The 20,892-nt window shown below is 41.9% G+C and overlaps 1 protein-coding gene across 1 annotated transcript in view; it reads left to right on the top strand.

Moving 5' to 3' along the window:
• Nucleotides 1–20,892, top strand: part of LOC145411414 (uncharacterized) — a 122,714-nt gene that overhangs the window by 80,292 nt on the left and 21,530 nt on the right. Inside the window, exons 11-12 of the mRNA XM_080281454.1 lie at nt 1,724–2,657; nt 13,264–14,163. Of these exons, the coding sequence (XP_080137580.1) occupies nt 1,724–2,657; nt 13,264–14,163 (1,834 nt within the window). The remainder of the gene's footprint in view (nt 1–1,723; nt 2,658–13,263; nt 14,164–20,892) is intronic.

A 20,892-nucleotide genomic window follows, 5' to 3' on the forward strand; every position in this document is an offset into this window, starting at 1 on the left:
AATGGTATTGTTTGGTGTCCATAATAAGGGCACCAAGATACTTGCATGCATCAGCCTTGGTCACCTAATGGCAGCTCTCCACACAGCTCAGTCTCTGGCAGCTTCCCTATTCAATCCCTTATCCCTGAGGCCACCTTGTCTCAGTTTTTGTTTTTTTCGGTTTGTTGTGAAAATGTAAGGAATGAAAGTAGAAATATACTGTACCAACAGAGAGAAATAAAGTAATGAGCAGATGGAAAGAGTATTTTGAAAGGTTGATGGATGGGAGTAATAAGAACAGAGTGGTGATAAGCATGATTGGTTTTGGTGTTGTGTCAGAAATGTAATGTGGTGCATTAAAGTATGGCACTGGCAGAAGTAAAGAATGCTGTGAATGGAAAGGTATTGGGTGATGATGAGTTGTATACTTTAAGAGTAATGGAAAGGGTGAAATGAAATGTTTGTGAAAACTAGAGAAAAAAATTGGATGAATGGAATTGTGTCAGAAGAATGGTAGAAGGATGTGGTTGTGCCTTTGTATGGAAATAAATGTGATTGAACTAAGTTCAAAAGTTTTAGTAGTATATGTCTGTGAAGTGTTGTGGGAATGGTATATTGAAGAATGATTAGTGAGAATTTCAGGAATATATCAGAATGCTTAGTGGGTGATGAGCAGGGTAATTTTTGGTGTGGTAGGGGATTTGTGGAAATATTGTTATTAGTAAGATAATGGAGAAAATATGTGAGAAGTGCTATAATGTTGTTTTGACATATATAGATCTGGAAAGACCATATGGCAAGGTGAACAGGGAAAGGTCATGAAAGGTTTTAGGTGTGTGTAGTGTGGATGGCAAGATGCTGAATACAGTAAAAGTTGTGATGATAGTAGCATAACATGTTTAAGAGTAACAAGATGATGTAAGAGTAACAAGATGATGTCGTTCTGTATCAATGTTGAAGTGGGTAAAAGATACTGGATGTCCCCTTGACTGTTCTTTATATGGTTAAAACTTTTTATGCATGGTAAAGGATAGAGCATTTCAAATCTGGTGTTTGAACATGATGCTATGTGTGTTAATAGTGAACAGGAGCTTTTCTGATTGGCACAGTTTTATGAATGTCTGTGATTGGATGAATTGTGTAATGAGGAGCACATGACATGGGTTAGACACCCCTTTTTCACCATGAGAGTCAATAGATTGACCATCTGACGAGAACGGTGATGCACCCCTATTAAGAAAAATATCCCCATAGAATATGTGCAGAATGTTAGGCCAGTTAGTTGGACCTACAATTCTCATGGCTGGAATGGTTAGTGAATGAGTGTCTCGTCCATTTTGTGGAGTGTGCTGTCGGTACCATGGTTCTCTTTTTGTCTTTCTTTCTGGACCTGCTTCGCTTTATCCCGAAGTGGGATGAAGAGCTCATGGTAGTGATGATGTATTGGTATCAAGTAACAAGCAAATCAACAAAATATATGTATTTTTGTAGTTTACTGATCTAATACAGTACAGGTATATTAAATTATGGTTAGGGTGTCATTTTAACATTAGATGAATGACTTAATTGCAAGTTGTAGTTATTGAAATACTGAACTTTGTTCTGTTGCATGTAATAATATCAGTTAACAAGTAGATCAGTAAAGTGTGCGTATTTTTATAGAGTACTGATACAGTTGTTACCATCTTATAGTTAGATTGGACATTTCACAATAGACAAATAATTTTTCAATTTTGTATTGCAGGTACATGGTAGCTGGCATTAAAGAGGGAAATGACGATTGGTCAAAGTTTGTGAAGAGTGAGCACTTCCAGGATGCCAGTCAGCTTCACCCTTATGTATTGGCTGCTCTGTGCTCTGCCTTGCTCCGCCCTGCCTCACGCAAGAGACGCCACTCACAGTCTCAGTCACAAGCACAAGAATCACACACACCCAAGAACCACTGCATCAAGCTCCTGAAGAAGATGAGCAAATTGGCCCCGCTTATTGTGGAATTTGACTTAAAACGAGAGGAAGATAATGCATTGTGGGAAACACTAAGGGAGTGTGGTGAATGTTTACGGAAACTGATTGAAGAAGAAGAAGGCAGAGTTAGTTGTAATTCTGCATTTGAAGAAAATTATCTGGAAATTGGCACATTCATTGACCTATTTGAGAGCTTTCCATTACCATATCTCAAGAAAGGATTTCACACAGCTCTCAGTTTAGTCATGCTTGGTTTACTGGTCCATGAAAGCCACTCAGGGAGAGAAAGACATGTGTCCAGACTGTTGCATATCCTTAACCTCTGTATGTGCTCTCGGTGTCCATTCAGAGTCTTTGCTGTCATAGATGCCAATTGTGTGTTACAGTGGTTGATACGAAAGCGACAAGCTTTCCCATTCTCAGACTTATCACAGCATCTGAACAATCTGAATGAGACAGTGCTGAGAAAAACATCTGTGAGCTCTGCTAACATTGGTAAGGGGCAAGGAAGTGATGATCAGCTAGATGACAGATTGACTGGCCGGAGATTTGACCACTTGTTAAATATGATGATGACAAAGTTGACGTTGGGCAACCGCAACTCAGACCAGGTGGTTGCACTGGCCAGGTTTCTTACAGCGCACCCTCAGGATGACCCTCAACTAGAACTCTTTCTTCATCCGTCCATATTTCTTCTGGCTGCCTGTTACAGGGTAATGTACTTTTTATAGGTGGTCCTAGTTTTATGTCAGGGATGTGTTTCATAATATTATAGCTGTTGACTTGCCATGTACAGGCATACCTCATTTTAACAATGCAGTTGGTTAAATAAAAACCCATCGCTAGGCGGGGTATCGTATGTTGGGATAGATTTAGCTAACATTTAACGTATAGGGATGCATTTTTGAACCTTGGGTTTGCCCCCCAGCTAAGTCCTAAACCCACCCAGATGAGTCCAAAAAAAGAGTTTAAAGCCAGTCTAAATGGCCTGACAACTGTAAAAGAAGCTAACCTAAGTCTAAAACCAGTCCCCATCTCACATGTACCCAGTCAAGGTCACTGGAGAATGCAATCTCTGACTCGTATTCAAACTCAGTAGAGAAGAAGCAGCAGCATTGTGTACAATCCCACTATCAGATGGTCCCGAGAGAATCAAATAAACATCTTTTATGCATAATAATAATGTATGAATAATGCAGAATCATCCAAGGTGCGAACTGTTGTAACAGAGAATTGCTGATGTTTTGACAGGGAACCAAATTCTCTTACGGGGAATGTGATCGATGATACAATCAGGATAGCCTTTTCAATGGCCCCTCTTTATGTCATTTTTGTTACTCTTCTGGTTGCTGAGCTCCTTTACTTTCTTTTCTCTTATTTTCCACTGTTTAGGCTATTTTGAAATTCCTTTGTATTTTCAGAGCGTTTTCTCTTGAACAACCCAAATGTAAACACATGATTTATCGATCTATTATGCGATCAGGATAGCCTTTTTAAAGGCCCCTCTTTATGTCATTTTAGTTACTGTTCTGGTTGCTGAGCTCCTTTATTCTCGTTCCTCTTATTTTCAACATTTATTTAGAAATTCCTTTGTATTTTCAAAGCATTTTTCCTTGAACAGCCTGAATGTAAACACATGCTTTATCAGTGTCACAGTTTTTCATCTGTGCATGAAATATTTACTCTAAAGCTTTCATAATTATTAATACAATATTATTTATTAGTGTGGTAGGTGGGAGCGCTCACCATCCACTCACTCGATGTAGTGCTGCTCTCGGGTGTCTGCCCTTTCCTCTCCATCCTTCTTTCCTTCCATTCTCTTCTGTCTTTCTTTCCTTGTCCTTCTGCCTACGTGTGACTTTACACTCCCTCTTCTATCTTTCTTTCCTTCATTCTTTCCACTTCCTTCAGCCTGTGGGTGACTCTACACTGAGTGACAAGCCAAATGGTTTCCTGTGCACCAGGAAACCATTTACTATGCTGGGTGGTAACCATATAACCAAATTTTGGCGCCTGGTGGTTTGGTGGGTAACTATTGCGCTCCAGTCGGATTGAGCCGGTGAAGGTTTATATCCAAGGGGTGGCTGGGGTTGATTGCTCATGTAATGCCACTCGGGGATGAGTGAGGCTGGTCACTCTCATCTTAAATGTCAGGACCAACTGCCTAGCCCCGGGCTCCTACGCTCTTCATGGGGCAATGTAGGATTGGATGATGGATGGATTATTTATTAACACTGTACACTACAGTATTTATTTAAAATTATTTTTATGTATTCCACGATAGATTAGATGTTCAGTGGTCAAACACGAAATATTCTTTGCTGAGTCACCTAGTTGTCCACATGGTTTTGTACCTTATGTGATGGGCAAGAATCTGTACCTCAAATGACAGTGTTCACTCCACCTATGACCAAAACGCATTACCGATAATCTAAGTCTAAAAACAGTTTATAAATCATCCTAAACAAAATTTAAGTCTAAAATATAATAAAAATTGGTAAAAAAACAAAACAAAAGCCATCACAAAATTGGGGGTAGGCCAACGATAGGCGGGGTAGGGTGGTATTTGTACCTCCATCACTATTCCGGGGTACCGCATTTAGGGGTATTGTAAATCGAAGTTTGCCTGTATTTGGTGCCGTTTTTATTGCTTAACCCTGGTCTATCTGACCAAGCAGACCCATCAGTTACAGGAAAGCACCTGCTTCTGTGGGGCTATCCTATGGGCATAATACAGTACTTCTTTGATTTTCCTTAAAATGATTATTGGTTCCATGGCAGAGAACCATTTGAATATGTCTCATGCAGTACAAAGGTTATTTTCTCAGGCATGGAAGCCTACATTTCTTTCTTCCAATGCAAAAGAACCTTGGTTTAATCACACTTTTTTTGATGCTGTCTACAGCAAGGAGAAGGCCTACAAAAGATACTGGCAGTAACCCACCCCTGATGTTTCTGCTCAGAATTGTGCAAGGTCTGTTATTCAGGCCAAGAATAGTTTCATCCATCCGTCCATCCATCATCCAATCCTGTGTTGCCCCATGAGGAGGGTAAGAGCCCAGGGCTAGGCAGGTTGGTCCTGATATTTAAGATGAGAGTGACCAGCCTCACTCATCCCTGAATGGCATTACATGAGCAATAAACCCCAACCATCCCTTGGATATAAACCTGCACCAGCTCAATCTGATTGGAGCACTGTTATTACTCACTAAACCACCAGGCGCCTGTGTAGTAAATAGTTTCCTGGTGTACAGGGAACCATTCAGCATGTCACTCAGTGTAGAGTCTAACTTCATTCATTCTAAATGCTTAGAACTCTCAACTCAAGTGCTTCCCACTCCTGGTACCTTGCCAAAAACCTCTCCAACAGTATTACATCATCTTCCATCCTTCCTCTTTTCTGCTGTGATGGCTATGTGGCTCTTTCTTTTACTGATAAGATAAAACTCTTCTCCCAGACCTTTTCCTCCATTTCCACCTTAGGGAGTTCCAGAGCTAGTCCTCCATGTCTTCCCACGTCTGATTTCCTCATGACTGACATTAAAGTTTCTTCAGTTGATATAGGACTGGCCACAATACTAGCAGTGTGTATGGGCATGGTGGGGTTCCTGCTGTTGTTTTCAAGAACTGTGCTTGTACTCTACCTAGGTAAACTTTTTTCCATTGCCAGTCAGCCTGTATCTTTCCTTCTTACTGGAAGTTTGCTCACATTCAACATATCCTAAAGAAGGGGACCATTCCCAGCCCTGTAACTAGTGCCCAATTGCTTTAACATCCTGTGTTTCTTAATATTTAGAATTACTCTTAAAAAAAAAATATTCATAGCACCTTTTCTATCACAACCTTCTCTTCAGTCGCCAGTATGGGTTCTCCAAGGATGCTTGACTGTTAGTCTTTTCATCTTCCTTTCAAAATCTTGGTCATCCTCCTTTCGGGATTTTGATGAAAGCTTTATCATTGCACTTGACGTCTTAAAGGCATTCGATGGAGTTTGGCACAAATCTTTAAATTCCAAACTTCCCACTTACAGTTTGTATCCATCTGTCTGTGCCGTCATCACTAGTTTCCTTTCCGGTTGTTCTGTAACTGCTGCTGTAGAAAGCCACTGACCTTTTAGAAATATCAGTTATGGTGTTCCTCAGGGATCTTTCCTGCTACCAACTCTTCCATCTATTCATCAGGGACCTAAGCTGTACTTCTAACTCAATCCACTTTTATGCAGGTGACTCCACCCTTCACATTTCTATCCACTTCTCGCAGCTCCTGTTACAGCAGTTACCTCATCAAATATGGGATGAGGCTATGGCATCCCTAATTTCTGACCAGGCTTATATTTCTGTTTGGAGTAAAAGTAACCTTGTCATTTTTAATGCATCCAGAACTCAGGTTCTACATCTTATGACCCACTATAATCTGCCCCAGGTGTAGGTGTTAATATTTAACAACATTCAGCTCAATCCTTCTTCATCAGTAAAGGAAGAGGATGTTCGTTGGATCAGGCGTAGAGAAATGTCAATGATTAGATGGATGTGTAGTGCATCCCTGAATTTGAGGCCAGGAGTGGCTAGGGTTGCGATTGAATAATTGAGAGGAAGGATGGGACTATTTTGGTGTTGTGATGAGGAAGGGTAGCTTGAGATGGTTTGGGCATGTTGAGAGGATAGAGGATGATAGTTGGGTGTGGAAGTTTAGAAGCATGAATGCTGGGGGAAGGTTGTGAGAGGCAGACCAGAAAAGACACGGGATGAGGTTATAGAGTGTGACCTCTAGGATAAAGGACTGAATAGGGAGGCTGCGAGAGATCGAGCAGCATGAAGAGCTGCCATTAGGTGACCAAGGTCAGTGTATGCAACCATGTCAGAGCCTTCACAATGTAAATAATACAAATGGACGAATGATATAATACTTCAGGTTTCAGTCTCCCTGGAATTATCATGGAATGATGATCAAACTGTCTCTCTTGCAATTTTACCTCCAAGAGATTAGGTGCACTAAGCTAACTCCATGCCTGTTTTGCCCCAGGACAGTTGTTGATATTATACAGGGGTTTTATTCACCCCTGTGAAGAGTACAACTCTAATGTTTGGGGAGGCTCCCTACACATTATAGTACAACTCTAATGTGTTGGGAGGCTCCCCACATACAGTTCTTTTCAACTGGGTTGAGCCAGAGGCTTTTTATCTCATTGACTCTCCTCCTCTCACTGACTTCCTTCAGCCTCTGTCTCTTCAGCACTGTTGCCCCTTAATCTCTTTTTTTTTTTTAATCACTGCTTCAGTAGCCACTGCTTTACTGAACTGTCTTCTTGAATTCCTCCTCCATTATGGCAGGCGCATGGCACCCGTCTAACAGCAAATTTTCACCACTTTTCTGTCAACTCTCTAATGCAAGAGTTAACATACTCCCAGTCTTTCACATATGTAACAGGTCAACTCTGAAACTGTTTTGCTCTGTCTGCATTTCCTTTTGCCTATGACCTCCAGTCTTTTAAATGCAATGTGTTTAGGCATCTTGAAATGAATGGATCTAAAAGTTATAATTATCTCTTGTTGTTTTTATCACTGGTATTATTATTATTATTATTATTATTATTACTATTTTTTTTTATTTAGGGAACAGTAGGTGTTACAGTCTTCCAGCCTTTGGTTCCTTCAACCTTCCATTAAAAAAAAAATAATAATAAAATAAAATAGAGAACCAGCACCCTTTCGTGTTAGACAAGTGCCCTACCAGGTTCAGATCAGGGTCCTTCCTGTAGCAAGGTGCAGGGAAGTGTGAGGAGTTTTGACTCCTTGTTGGGTACCACAGCTGTTCCACCCAGGGTGCACAGTGCCACATGTTGGGTCCCTTTCAGTGCCATATTTGATGCAGTAAATTGGGGAAACTGGCAAATCATCGATATCTGTAGGTATCATTGATATTTTAATTGACAATATTGGTGTATTTTACTGAGAAATTAAGACCATGCAAAAAGTGATATGTGGGGTCTGTCCAGAAAGAAACCAAACTTTTTAAATAGCGCACCAGTTAGCCGACATAGCATGATCTTGATGGGAGCATTGGTTAGCTACAACTTTGATCTTTAGTCTAACACCAGCTGCATCACGCCACATTACTTAGTCATCAAGGTACATGCGCTTGAGTGAACGTGAGTTTAGTGCACATGGCGATTTGTTGCAGTTTGAACAACGAAGGATCTTGAAGAGCAACGTGTTTGCATGAAATTCTGTTTCAGATGGGGAAAAACTTTTATGGAGACATTTCAGATGTTACAACAGGCTTATGAAGTGTATTGTGTGAGGTGCACAGAGTGTCACTAATGGCTCCAGTGGCTCAAATCAGGAAAAAAAATCCACCAAAGATTATCCCAAGTCTGTATGGCCTTCCACGTCAAGAAATGACGATCACGTTGAGAAAGTGATTGATGTGATCATGAAAATGTCTCCTGACTGTCTGTGAAGTTTCTGAAGAAGGCATCTGTAAAAGTTTGTGCCACATGATTTTAACCAAAAAACTGAAGATGCATCATGTTGCTGCAAAATTTGTGCTGTGTCTCCTGACAGATGAGCTAAAAGGGAACAATGTCACAGTCAGTCAGGAGTGGTTTGATTGTTTGAATGCTGATGAAAACTTTCTGAAAAATGTCATGACAGGTGATGAAACGTGGGTGTATAGCTGCAATGTTGGTACAAAAAGGCAGTTGTCACAGTGGACTGGAAAATCATCACCGCGACCAAAAAGAGTACGTCAGTCACTCAGATGTGAAGATGATATTGATCGTCCTTTTTTACTGGAAGGGCTTCGTTCATCATGAGTTTGTTCCACTTGGTCAGACAGTCAGTAACAGACATGGGGTAATCGTAATCTGTAATCGTAATCGATTGTAATCGATTACAGACTTTTGTGTAATCTTAATCATAATCGATTACTTAGGCATTTTTTCAAAGAAATCACAATCGTAATCGATTACTCTCATATTGTAATCGTAATCATGGTTACTTTTATGATTACAAGACCCCAGATAAGTTATACTTCGACAAATACTCGTCAAGAATAAAATACAGTAATCCCTCCAATATCCGATGTAAAAGAGCCAAAGGCATGTCCGGATAGTGATCCTGTCTGGATATTGGGCCCCAGCCTCCTGGACTTGTACTTATGGACCCTAACTCAGAAAAACACCTATACAACTCCCTTTAGACATGCATTGCACCTATTTAAGACCCAAATCACACCAAAAAGGGACATAAAAGACTGAAATAAATGCAAAAGAACCATAAAATGAGGTTTTAGAGGTGAGTTTATACAATATTAAACATTCTGGGTACTTACAAGTCCCTGGCTCCTGGACTGGTTTGAACCGCCAGTTTGCAGTCCACAGTTAATCCTCTGCACTCTAAATTCTAATTTCTTAACACTGCACAACATTGTAAATTCCCGTGTGTTTTAGTGGCGAGGTATTGCAGTTTATTCTCTGTTTATTCACAAAAAACAAGCACCTGTGGCTTGCACTGCTATAAGCATCTGCTCTCGATCGGAGTTAGGCTGTGACTGTTGATGATGGCGGTGTAACAGAGTTGCCAGATCGCAACAGCCACATTACCAAGCTCCTCAATTTTCATTACCATTTTTAAGTTTCATTACCAAATTCGTAAAGCTAGCATCTGTTCTTCACTAATTATATACACAAGTGTATATACCTGTACATGTAATCACTCTTCTTATAATTAACAGCATATTGATTATTATCACGCTATATCAATCAATCAATCAGTCATTTCCTGTGGCACCCTCGGGGATGCATAGGGCCTCGATGAACTCACACCACCACATCCTATCTTGTGCTAACTCCTCAAGGTCTCCCCAACACTCATCTCCAGCTTCCCGTCTCATTGTCCTCACCCACGTCTCTTTTGGCCTTCCTCTACCTCTCCTACCAAGTGCCACCCACCCTGGTGTACCTCGTACTATTCCCTGTCTCCTATACACATGTCCTAGCCACTTCCATCGTGAGAACCTAACATATTCATCGACTGGCTGCACTCCCGTTATTTCTCTAATTCTACTATTTGGTATCCTTTCCCATCACTTAACTCCTAATATTCTTCTAAGTGCTTTATTTTCAAACACCAAGAATTTATTTTCCATAGTCACTGTGCTGTACCAAGACTCGTGTCCATAAATTCAGATACTCCTAACCATTACCTTATAAAGTTTGATTTTTATATGCACAGAAAAATTGTTATTATTCCAAATATTTTTAAGCATTCCCATTGCCTGAGTAGCTTTCTTTAACCTTTCCTCGAATTCAAAGTTCAGAGAACCATCCTTGGCTAAATAAGTACCTAAATATTTAAACCTATCAACTTGCTTTACAACCATACTTCCAGTTGCACATTCCTGCGCATTTTCCATATTCATATTGATTATTTCAGTTTTTCCACAATTAATAACCAAACCCACCTTGCGACCTTCACTCACCAAACAGTCCAACACTCTCTGCATCTCTTCTGGCCCATCACAAATCAAAACTATATCATCTGCATAATCTAAATCCAATAGTTTCCTGTTCTCTCCCCAAAGTATACCTGCACCGGTTTCTGTTCCAACGCGTTTCATAATGTAATCAATGACCAATATAAATAGTAAAGGCTATATAGGCTACCAAATTAATCAGAGAGAGCAAACAATCCACCATCTCCATCCTGTGTATCCTCATACACGTGAAAAATCCATTTGGTAATGCATTATTCTGATTCATTACCAAATGAATTTTTTATTACCAAATTGACCCACACTTGGTAATGAAAAATACCAAATGGCAACCCTGACAGGGGAGGGGGGAGGAAGGAAGGGGTGAAGGGACCATGGTGTAACAGCTGTTCGGTGCCGCGTGACAATTTCAAATTACGGATGGGAAAAAAGTCAGATTTTTTTCAAATTTTTTGCGGTTTTTGGCCCATTTTGGGATTATTGGGTCCCGGGACGATTATGTCTGGTTAGTGGGGATGTTCGGATATTGGGCGTTCAGATATTAGAGGGATTACTGTACTGTAGTTCAGTGTCAAACAGTCAAATATACAGTACACCATAAAAGTCCATAAGTAATATGAAAACAAAAGTGAATTGTAGGTTATCACTTAGAAGCTTCCATATAATATCCTACCTAAGCTAGAATAATATCACCTGGGAAGATCTTAGTTGGTAGAAAAGTTAATAGAATGAAAGGGTCAAGGACAAAGTGAAGGAAAGTCTCAGTGCTTGAATTATTAAAACACATTTGTATTGCAAATTGGCAAAAAAATAAAGGAACAACTTACTGGACATAGCACTGTACAATATATTTTTATCCAGAGTAACAGTCGCCATTGGTTCTGCAGAGCTTAACCCAATGTTCTTCCTTACGCAGGCAGTTCTTATTAAAATGATTTGTATACAAGGTATATATCCCTAGAAAATATCAGTTTTATATTACTGGACGATGTTTTTGCTTTTAAAACTAATTTCAGGTATTTACTTAACCCACACCATCCTGCCGTCAGCATGGTGCCGACAGTACAAAACATCTCAATTAATCCCAGCGACGTGATGGTGCTGACAGCTGAATTCAAGCGCTGTAGCATGTCTCAAACTGCTTCAGTCTAGCTAATTTTTTGCTAACAAGTTGCATTTGTAGCAATGAGTTTGGTTCTGCATGAGTGGGTATCATCAGTGTGCCACTGTCCGTCATAGCATCAGAATGCTGCAAAAATCACACCACTTTTCCGTCTCATTGGGCTATAGGAGGCTGTTGAAATGGTCATATGGACCTTTCTGTCCCTTCATTTAGTGATTCTTCAGAAGAGGAAGACCTAGATGACTCTTCTGGGGAGGAATATGAGCCAGTGGAAGAGGATATTGAGAATGGGAAATCCCCCATTCTCCTCGCCTGTTCTCTCTCGTCCCTCCCAGTTGGGCAGGAAAACAGCCCTCATGGCTTGGGAAACTGGGCTAAAAACACAACAGATGGCCATCTTGCTTTTATTTCTCCTATAAGGAGTACTTTTTTTTTTGCTTTTCCTTGATTTATATGTCCTTTTGGATTGTTTTTTGCAATAAAAATTTTTTCCGTTTTTGGTCCGGGATTGGATGGGTATAAATTTGCAAAAATGCCTTGGATGGTACGGGTTAATCAACGTCAGGTATAAAAGAAACATGCTCATAATTATATAGTGCATAACAGTACATGTAATCATGATTGTAATCATTTATCTGTCTATCTATTGCCAGACGCCACAATGATTACTTCTTATGTAATCATAATCTTAATCGATTAATCTTACTTTTGCTGTAATCATAATCGTAATCTGAAGTTTGCAAAGTATTCATAATCGATTACAATACCCCTGTAATCACTCCATGCCTGGTCATTAGAGAGTTTTACTTGGATATTCTGAAGCATTTGAGGGAGGCATTGTGAAGGAAGAGGCCTGAGGTGTGGACAGGCAAGACCTGGATGCTGCATCATGACAATGCACATGCTCACTCGTGCTCCTTATCTGTGACTTTTTGGTGAAGCATGAGATGACTGTTGTTCCCCAGCAGCCCTCCTCTCCGGATTTGGCCCCTTCAACCTTTTTTTTTTTTTTTTTTCCCCAAAGTTCATTTCCATCCTGAAAGGTTGTTGGTTTTAAGTGATAGAAGGGATAGAAGAAATTCGCCAAGTGCACTAAGCACATATTCACTCAAGCTCTTGTAGCTGAGTGACTGAGTGACGTGGCGGGATGCAGCTAATGTTAGACTAAAGCTCAAAATCACTGCTAATCAGCACTCCTGTCATGATCACACTATGGTGGCCAGTTGGTGGCTATTTGATACCTTGTATATTCAAGACTTGCTGTATATGTGATGTTGGGTTGCAAAGAATAGTTCATGTGTAATAAATTGATCAGTTTTGCTTGGCTGAAGTATGTACTGCAGGTAATTACAGTTCATTGTAGTTGATGGCTATTATTACTCATTTCTTTTTTCTTAACGTTAGCAGTTTTTTTTTTTTTTCCCCCCCCACTAGATTGGACAGTGCATTCATGGGTGTTATGAATAATCAGATACAATACTTAACCCATACATAGGTCAAACTTCCTTATAACATAAATAACAGTTTAATAATGTGATGGTAGTGTAGTATTATGTACTGCACTGTCATACATTAAACTTTATTATTCAGTCATCATCATTGTTGTCATCATCAGTAACATCATTGTCACAGTTCTCCACCTAAATTTTTATTTTAAAAATAGGGTGCATTTATGTAAGTCATGAATAATTTTCCCCTGACAGAATGGCAGTGCAACCTGTAAGTGGGCCATTCGGCATTTGTCAAGCTGGATCTTACGTTTTCTCAAGAAGATGGATCTTGCCACCACCAACCCACCCACTGCTGCTGCACTTTTGGCTGCCCACACCATCATAGTACTTGTTAATGTTTCATCCACCAAGACAAGCTCACAGTACTGTAAGAAAGCTGTAGTTGGTACTTCTAAAGAAGGTGAAGAAAATGAATTAACCTGTGAGGCACTTCAGGCTGAGGAAGATATTGAACCCAAAGAGCACACTGAAAAGACACACAAGTGGCAGAAACTTTTGAGTCGAAGCTTCCAGTTGTCAGAAATGTGTCTGAAGAGTGGCCATCTTGAGTTAGAGGAATTTGCTCTCACCTTTCTTGTGACTACTTCCCAGTATTCTGACTCCCTCCAGTCCAGCCTTCCCTCCAACATGTTGGGTATGGCATGGATGGCTCTTTCTCAGTCTGATAATATGCCAGGCTGTGGAAATGCTACCTTCCACCCCAGCTTCTCTCTGGAACCTCTCCTGGCTACTGACTCAGTAGGAGATTATGAAAAACTCTTGGAGAACCTACTGGAGCGTACACGGAGAGACAGCCCAGACCTCCCTCGTGTTCTGGGTCTGTGGAAGCTTATAATCACTTCCCGGGTGTACAAGACCAGTGGAGACCTCAAGTGTGTGGCCCTGGAGCACCTCATACCCATCCTGGTGAACTTGGTGATGGAGCTAGGCACTGATGAGCCAGCAGCCATTGACCATGTGATCCTCATTCTGGATGTCCTGAAGCAGCTAGTGAATTCGGCACTCAAGTTTGAAGCACAGTCCCGGGTCCAGGCTCTCACCCCCTGTGCAGCTCTCCCACTCCACACGCTGTCTGTACATCACTTCAGTCAGGTGAGGCAGATGAGTAGATGATTTTATTCATCTCAAGAGATGCCTGTCATAGACAGACAATGAGAAATAATATTTATTAACCTTGTTAGTACATACAGTCTTCTGATTACTGCCATTATATTTCATTCAGCATAGGAAAGACCTTTCAACAAAGGAAAAGAGAACCAAAGTAGGAGAAGTATTGTCAGAATACCAATGAAATGAACCATACGTCCATTCATGGATATTGAAGACTTAAAATTTCTCAGCTCCAAGTAACAGGCATACTGTATACCAGTACCTCCCACTTTGTCACTGTATGCTTGATTTTATTAAATTGCTCTCACAGCATATGCAGTGTATGGGGTAGAGACTGTGCATACTTCATTCATCCATTTCTGCTCTTTATCATATCGTGTGCTTCTTCATCGATACCTTGCTTTGTCACATACAGTGCCGTCGCACAGTGAACGAGTGTATGGGCAGCAGACAAGCATGTTCAAAGTGAATTCGTTCACTGTGAACAACATATGGAAAAAATGGCATATGGGCGGCACCGCCCCCTCAAAATCCACTTTTTGAGCCATAGAGATGTACTATCCATCCATCCATCCATCATCCAATCCTATGTTGCCCCATGAGGACCGTAGGAGCCTGGGGCTAGGCATTTGGTCCTGACATTTAAGATGAGAGTGACCAACCTCATTCATCCCTGAGTGGCATTACGTGAGCAGTAAACCCCAGTCACTCCTTGGATGTACTAAAGGGCATATTTCAAACAGATACAGTTCAGGTATATAAAATATAAAGCACATGGTTATTTACCTTAAATGAAGGACATGGTGGCCCTGATTGGCTTGCATACAGGTAGTTCCGAGGCAGGGAGATACACTTAGTTTGTCCTCGCCACATCACATTCCACTCCCTCGTTTCCATCACCAGTCTCGCCCTCATCACTTCACTGAACCACTTCCCCATGTTCCTCTACTTCATTCACCTCTCCCATAAAACCTTCAAAGTCCTAGATGACACCACTGACATCACATCATCATTGTCTTCCCAAGGAAGTTCGTTTTCGTTTTCGTTTTTAAAGGCTCCAACATGCTTGCATATGTCTGCCTTGGTCACCTAATGGCGGCTCTCTATGCTGCACGATCCATTGCAGCCTCCCTGTTCAGTCCCTTAACCATGAGGTCACACTTAATGACCTCGTCCCATGTCTTTCTGGGTCTACCCCTCATAACCCCACCCTCAATATTAACACTTCTCACCTTCCTCACCCAATTATCATCTCCCATCTTCTCCACATGTCCAAACCATCTCAATCTACCTCTCCTCATCACAACACCAATACACTCCAGTCCCATCCTACCTCTTAACTCTTCCATCGTAAGCCCAGCCCCTCCAGGCCTTGGATGCAGGGACGCACTACACATCCACCCAATCATTGTCATTTCTGTACGTCTGAGCCGGCGAATATCTTCCTTCTTCACTGCCCAGGTCTCACTACCATACAGCATTACACTCCTAACACATGCTGCTTACAAAGACCCCTTAGCACGTAGGGAGAGTCCTCTCAATGTCAGGAGAGGCAAGAGCTCCCTGAACTTCCTCCAACCACTTCTCACCCTAGCCACAGAGCTAGCTCCAGCCCCACCTCCAGCACACAACATGTCTCCCAAATAACAAAACTCTTCCACACACTCAAGAGATTCACCAGCAAGTTCAATCCTTTCACGTCTGACAATCTCCACCTGCTCACCCTGACACGCCGTACACATAAAATCAGAATTATCTCGCAGTCTACCTCTGATACCACTACATCTCTTATGCACCCATTTATCACAAACACCGCACAAGATGGAATTACTTCCCACACCCTTGTGGCAAACTGCACATGGCCACTCTCCCTCGTCTTTGACAGTACCGCCACCAACCCTAAATATCATCACTTTTGTTTTATCTGCATTTACCCTTAAACCTTTTTGCCCCATACCATCTCTTCACTTCCTAAACATTTCCTCCCCCTCCCTTTCGTTCTCTGCAATCAACACCAAATCATCAGCATACAACAACTCCCACTGGAGTCTGTTTCTAAAGTCACGTGAAAGGGCTTCAAGTACCATGATAAACAACATGGGACTCAAGACTGACCCCTGATGCACACCAACATTCACGGAAAACTCATCACTCAAATCTCCATTCACTCTTACCTGGGTGTGAGCACCCACATACATAGCCATAACCACCCTAACCGCCACTCCTCCAAGCCAAGCTTTCTCATTGCCCACTTCACCACCTCTCTAAGGACTATGTCAAAGACCTTTTCCAAATCAACAAAAACAAAATAAAGATCCCTTCTCCTACCAATATATTTTTCCTGAAGCTGTCGAACAATGAATATAGCATCAGTGGTCCCCCTGCCTGGCATAAACCCAAACTGCATCTCATCAATATTCAGACAATTTAGAGGCAACTGGTTCCTGTTGTTCTTGAGTTTGGTAGTAGCGTGTGATGAGTGTTTGTTTTCTTCTGTTGATTTCCATATTAAGCCTTTCAGCGTAATGATGAAAAGTGGTTTCTAGTCCACTGAGCACTTCCTGTGCCCAAAGGTAGCTGATTTCAATTGTCTTGACTTCTTCTCTCAGAACATACATTGCCGCTAAACTTTTACTGATCTTAGGCAAATAGACATAGGCAAATCTTTGTCCTCCATTGGATTCTGCTCAAATGGTTGCTCAGATCTGGCCTCTTGTGCAGTGTCTATGGGGGGGGGGGGGGCATTCAGTATGGGAGATGGCGGTTATGGCCTACTCTTTCCCCCAATTTTGTTCACTCAGAGTTCAACTCGTTCATTACGGTTTTGTGGACCTGATTGCCCCCTGCTCATTCACTAGGTGAATCGTTTACTCTGAATACGTTTACTGTGCGAGGGCACTGAACTTGCATTTTTCATGTCCAGCCACCATCATACTGGCCTTCATTATCTTCAGGCACATATATATATTCTGTTCACTGCCTTGTAACATGAATGCTCTTTATATAATTATAGCATGTACATTAAGCAACCTTTCATATACTTTTTGGTGAATAGAACTGTTTTGCTCCACATTTTTCAGTACTATATATATATGCTATACCAGTACCTTAATCAGTCCTTACATATTCCTTAACAGTTTGTTATCCATTGGTCTCATTCTTGATTTTCTAGGTTCATTCCTTGCTAATGTATTACACATATATGTTGATGTGGATTCCAGCCTACCTTCATGCACCCCTGTTTTAGCTGAGGTACTTATTGGTGGTAGGTGGGGGTGCCCATCATCCACTCACTTAGTGTATGGTACTCTGTTTTTTTGGGTAGCTCTACATTGAGTGGCAAGCCAGATGATTTCTTGTAAACCAGGAGATCATTTACAATGCTGGGCAGTAACCTTATAACCAACCAACATGTGTTCCCTACGTGACAGCAGGTGGGTTGACGAAGGGTTTGTGCCCCTCCACAGAAAACAACTAAAGATACGAACAAGAAGCCTCAGACCAGGACTGACTAACAGGTGACAACTAAAGATACGAACAAGAAGCCTCAGACCAGGACTGACTAACAGGTGACAACTAAAGACCGAACAGAGGACATGGTATGGATTGCGACATGGAATGTAAGGGGTGCAAATGATGAGGTGAAAGAGAGAGAGGTTGCCCAGGTGCTTGAAGTTGCAAAAGTGGATGTATGTGGTTTAATTGAAATTAGTGTGAGAGAATGGGAGTATGGATGGAGGATATGTGTGGGAGTAGGTGAGAATGAGAGGGCAAAAGGAGTGTGTATTGTAAGTAACAGATGGAAAGAGAATATAAGAGAGTATGGATCAGTTGGCCCAAGGATTTTGTGGGTAAGATTGAAAGTTGGACCACAAATGTGGGCAGTTGTGTGTGTATGCACCAACGCAAGATCGTTAGCGGATTGAGAGAAGAGTTTTGAATGAATGTGGAAGTGTGCATGGAAAAGTTTGAAAGGAATGTGAGAGTATTTTTGATTGGAGATATGAGTGGAAAAGTAGGGAATGTGGAGGTGGATGGAGTAGTTGGTGTGTAGTGCCCGGAAGTGATAATGAGTTGTATCTAGTTTATTTTATATGACCAAAAGTTCGGTTAATTGAGAGAGAGTGGCCGAGGCATGGCTGTTTCCATGCGGATGTTATCAGAACATAGATTAATTACCTAGTTGCTAAGTCACTTTTTTTTTCCTACTGTAATTTACTAGTATTAAGTCTATCTATCTATCTATAGCCCGACGCCCTAATCCCGCAAAGGGTGGCCGCAGACAAAACGCCTCCAAGTCACTCTGTCACCCACCATTTGACTACCTTCCCCCCAACTCACCCCCCCCTCCCTCATATACCTCTCAACTCCATCCCTCCACCTCATCCTCGGTCTACCTCTCCCTCTCCCTCCCTCCACCTCACCTACATACACCCTCTTAGTCAGTCTTTCATTCTCCATTCTCTCCACATGTCCAGACCACCTCAGTGTATTTCTCCTAATCTTTTCAACCACATCCACATCTACCCCACAACGTTCCTTCACTTCTTCATTCGTCAACCTGTCCCTCCACGTCACTCCACATGCTCCTCTCAAGTAACTCATTTCCACTGCTCTCACTCTTGACTTGTTCCCCTCTTGCAAGGTCCACGCCTCGCTTCCATACGTCAGGGTAGGGATCACAGTACCATCATGCAGTGACTTCTTAACTTCCATACTCACCTCCCTATTTCTCATCACTGCTTTCAGTGTACCAACAACCTTTCTTCCCTGCTGTACCCTTTCACGTACTTCATCCCCCAAAGTTCCATCCTTACTCATCACACTACCCAAGTACTTGAATGCACTCACATTCTCCATATCCTCATCATCCAACCTCACTGCACACTCTGTGACTTCACTCCTCTCAAACACCATAACTTTACTTTTGTTTACATTAACTTTCAGCTTCCTCCTCCTACACACTGTCCCAAATTCATTCACCAAACCTTGCAACTCCCATTCATCTTCACTCAACAATACTGTATCATCAGCAAACAGCAACACCGGAAGCTTCCAAATCTCACCCTCATTCATTAGGGCCACCCCCACATCCACTGCCCTACCTTGCACCTCCTTTACAACCCCATCCATATATATATTAAACAGCCATGGAGACATCACACACCCCTGTTTCAGTCCCACATTGAGATCAAAGAACTCACTCAGCTCACCATCCACTCGCACCGTAGCCCTAGCTCCCTCGTACATACTCTTCACAGCACTCAACAACTTCCCCTCCACTCCATATATTCTTAATACCTTCCACATACCTTGCCTATCTATTCTGTCATAAGCTTTCTCCAAGTCCATGAAGGCAGCATACACTTTCCTTCCCTTCTCTAGATACTTCTCCACTAAACATCTTAGAACAAATATCTGATCTACATACCCTTTTCCCTTCCTAAATCCCCCTTGTTCTTCTCCAGCTAGCTCCTCTGTCATATGCCTAACTCTATCAATGAGTATTCTACCATATATTTTACCAGTCACACTAAGAAGGCAAATACCCCTATGGTTACCACATACTTCTCTCTCCCCTTTTCGTTTGTACAGAGGAACAATTATACCTGATTTCCAGTCCTCTGGAACCCTTCCCTCTTCCCAAGCCAGTCTACACAACTTCCATATCCACTCCACAACAATCTCACCCCCATACCTAAGCATTTCACCACACACTCCATCAATTCCTGGGGCCTTTCCCAGCTTAATCTTCTTCATCGCTTCCACTACTTCCGACCTACTGATCTCTTCCTCCCTCCTCTCATCTCTTCTTCTCCCAGCCATTCCCCAACCACTTATACTCACACTGCTCTCACTCTCTACATTCAACAAATCCTCAAAGTGCTCCCTCCATCTCCTCAACTTCTCTCTCTTCTCCACCAACAATCTACTATTCCTATCTTTCACTCCCCTACTATTTCCCCTTTCACACTGCCTTACTTTCTTTACCTCCTTCCAAAACAATTTCTTACTCTCCCTCCACTTCACACTCAGATTCCTCCCAAACTCTTCATCCACTTTCTTCTAACTCTCCTTCACCAGTCTCTTAACCTCCCTCCTCCTGCTCACATATACCTCTCTCTTCTCTCTCTCATCTTCTCCCCTACCTCTACTCGCCAACCATTCACCATATGCCTTCTTCTTTTGTTCCACAGCTCGTTTCACCACATCATTCCACCATGCTGTCCCTTGCACACCCTTGCATCTCCTCCTCACTCCACAAACCGCCTCACACGCTGCGCTTATCTCTTCCGTGAATATCTTACATACGTCTTCCACCCCTTCCATCTGCTCCAGCTCATACCTTCCCAATCTTTCTTCCACTATGCTCTTATACTCTGTCATTTTCTCACTATCTTGCAATTTCTCCACTCTTCTCACAGGAGCTGCTTCCTCCTATCTTCCCCTTCGTCTCCTCAACCACTTTCTTTGCAGCTCTACCTTGGCCATCACTAAGTGATGGTCCGAGACTCCATTCCCCCACCCTCTCCACACTCTTGCATCCAACACTTGTCTTCTCATTCGCTCATCCACACACACGTAGTCTATCATTGCCTTTCGTTCAACAAGTTCACCATCCATCCTCCTCATTACTCTCCATGTATACCGGTGGATCATCTTATGACGAAAGTAGGTGTTGGCTAATGCCAACCCCTTACCAGCACAGAT

This window comes from Coenobita brevimanus, chromosome 89, assembly GCF_032717465.1.
Source record: "Coenobita brevimanus isolate Jiangsu-jjx chromosome 89, ASM3271746v2, whole genome shotgun sequence".
NCBI classification, from domain to species: Eukaryota; Metazoa; Arthropoda; class Malacostraca; order Decapoda; family Coenobitidae; genus Coenobita; species Coenobita brevimanus.